We start from the raw sequence: 860 nt of genomic DNA on the forward strand, positions 1-860 counted from the left end.
TGACCAGAATAAAGTCACAGCGTCCAGTTTAGTGCATGTAGAGATAATGGAGTCAGCATAGACGCTATTAACTGTAATTGGATGGAGTTAGCGTATTACGGTACTGCACACGCTGTGAATTTCCCTGTAACGAGGAAGATTAATGCATTTTAGCGGTGAGCGAGGTGTTCTCTCTATCCTCATCCACACTCTTACTGCCAGACCTTCTTAGGCTTCCAGTGGAAGCTCTCGTACAGACGCAGCAGGTTGCGTTCGAGCATGGCCACCGTGACCTTACCCACCAGTGGCACGTACTGCACGCCCTTTATCTAAAGCAGCTCGGCCTCGGCCACGTTCTTGAAGGACGCGACGTTGATGATGACCGTGTTTTCGCTGACTCACTCAAGCGGCAGCTTGTAGCTCTTAACGGGGACGCCAGTAATGATGACACGAGACTTCTTACACGCCGTCTCCTGCGTCTCTTCGCTCGGGATGAGCTTACCGCGACGGAATAGGTACAGCGAGTCAATGTCGGCGCTGTACACGTCAGCGCCGTCATTCGCAAGCATAGCAGCCAATGGGCGGCCGACACTGTATGAGACCTGGACGACGCAGTCTCAGAAACCAGAAGTCTTTTTAGTATTGGTAGCCACTCGCCCGTTAGATACTTGGTTAATATTTTTATTTCTAACGGAGTCCACCAAGGGTGGAGCTCCAGCAATTCCCAATCTACCAGGTGTGGGGCGAGTAGTGTGTTAACGCTTACTTCTTCCGTCGTACTCACTGTCCAGACATCGTACACGACCTCTGCAAGTGAACGAGTAGGAGACGTTCGCTGTTAGGGTTATGAGCCCAAAATTAGAGTAAACTTCCAGAACTTA

General features: G+C 50.6%; 1 protein-coding gene across 1 annotated transcript; it reads right to left on the bottom strand.

Moving 5' to 3' along the window:
* Nucleotides 1–304: 304 nt before the first annotated feature.
* PITG_22752 (uncharacterized protein) lies at nucleotides 305–538 on the bottom strand (the record flags this gene model as incomplete). The annotated part of the gene is made up of 1 exon (XM_002905656.1): nucleotides 305–538. One exon carries the CDS (start codon nucleotides 536–538, stop codon nucleotides 305–307), a length of 234 nt encoding a protein of 77 aa, XP_002905702.1.
* Nucleotides 539–860: the final 322 nt, after the last annotated feature.

Source organism: Phytophthora infestans, genomic scaffold (assembly GCF_000142945.1).
Source record: "Phytophthora infestans T30-4 supercont1.6 genomic scaffold, whole genome shotgun sequence".
In the NCBI taxonomy this organism is placed as follows: domain Eukaryota; phylum Oomycota; class Peronosporomycetes; order Peronosporales; family Peronosporaceae; genus Phytophthora; species Phytophthora infestans.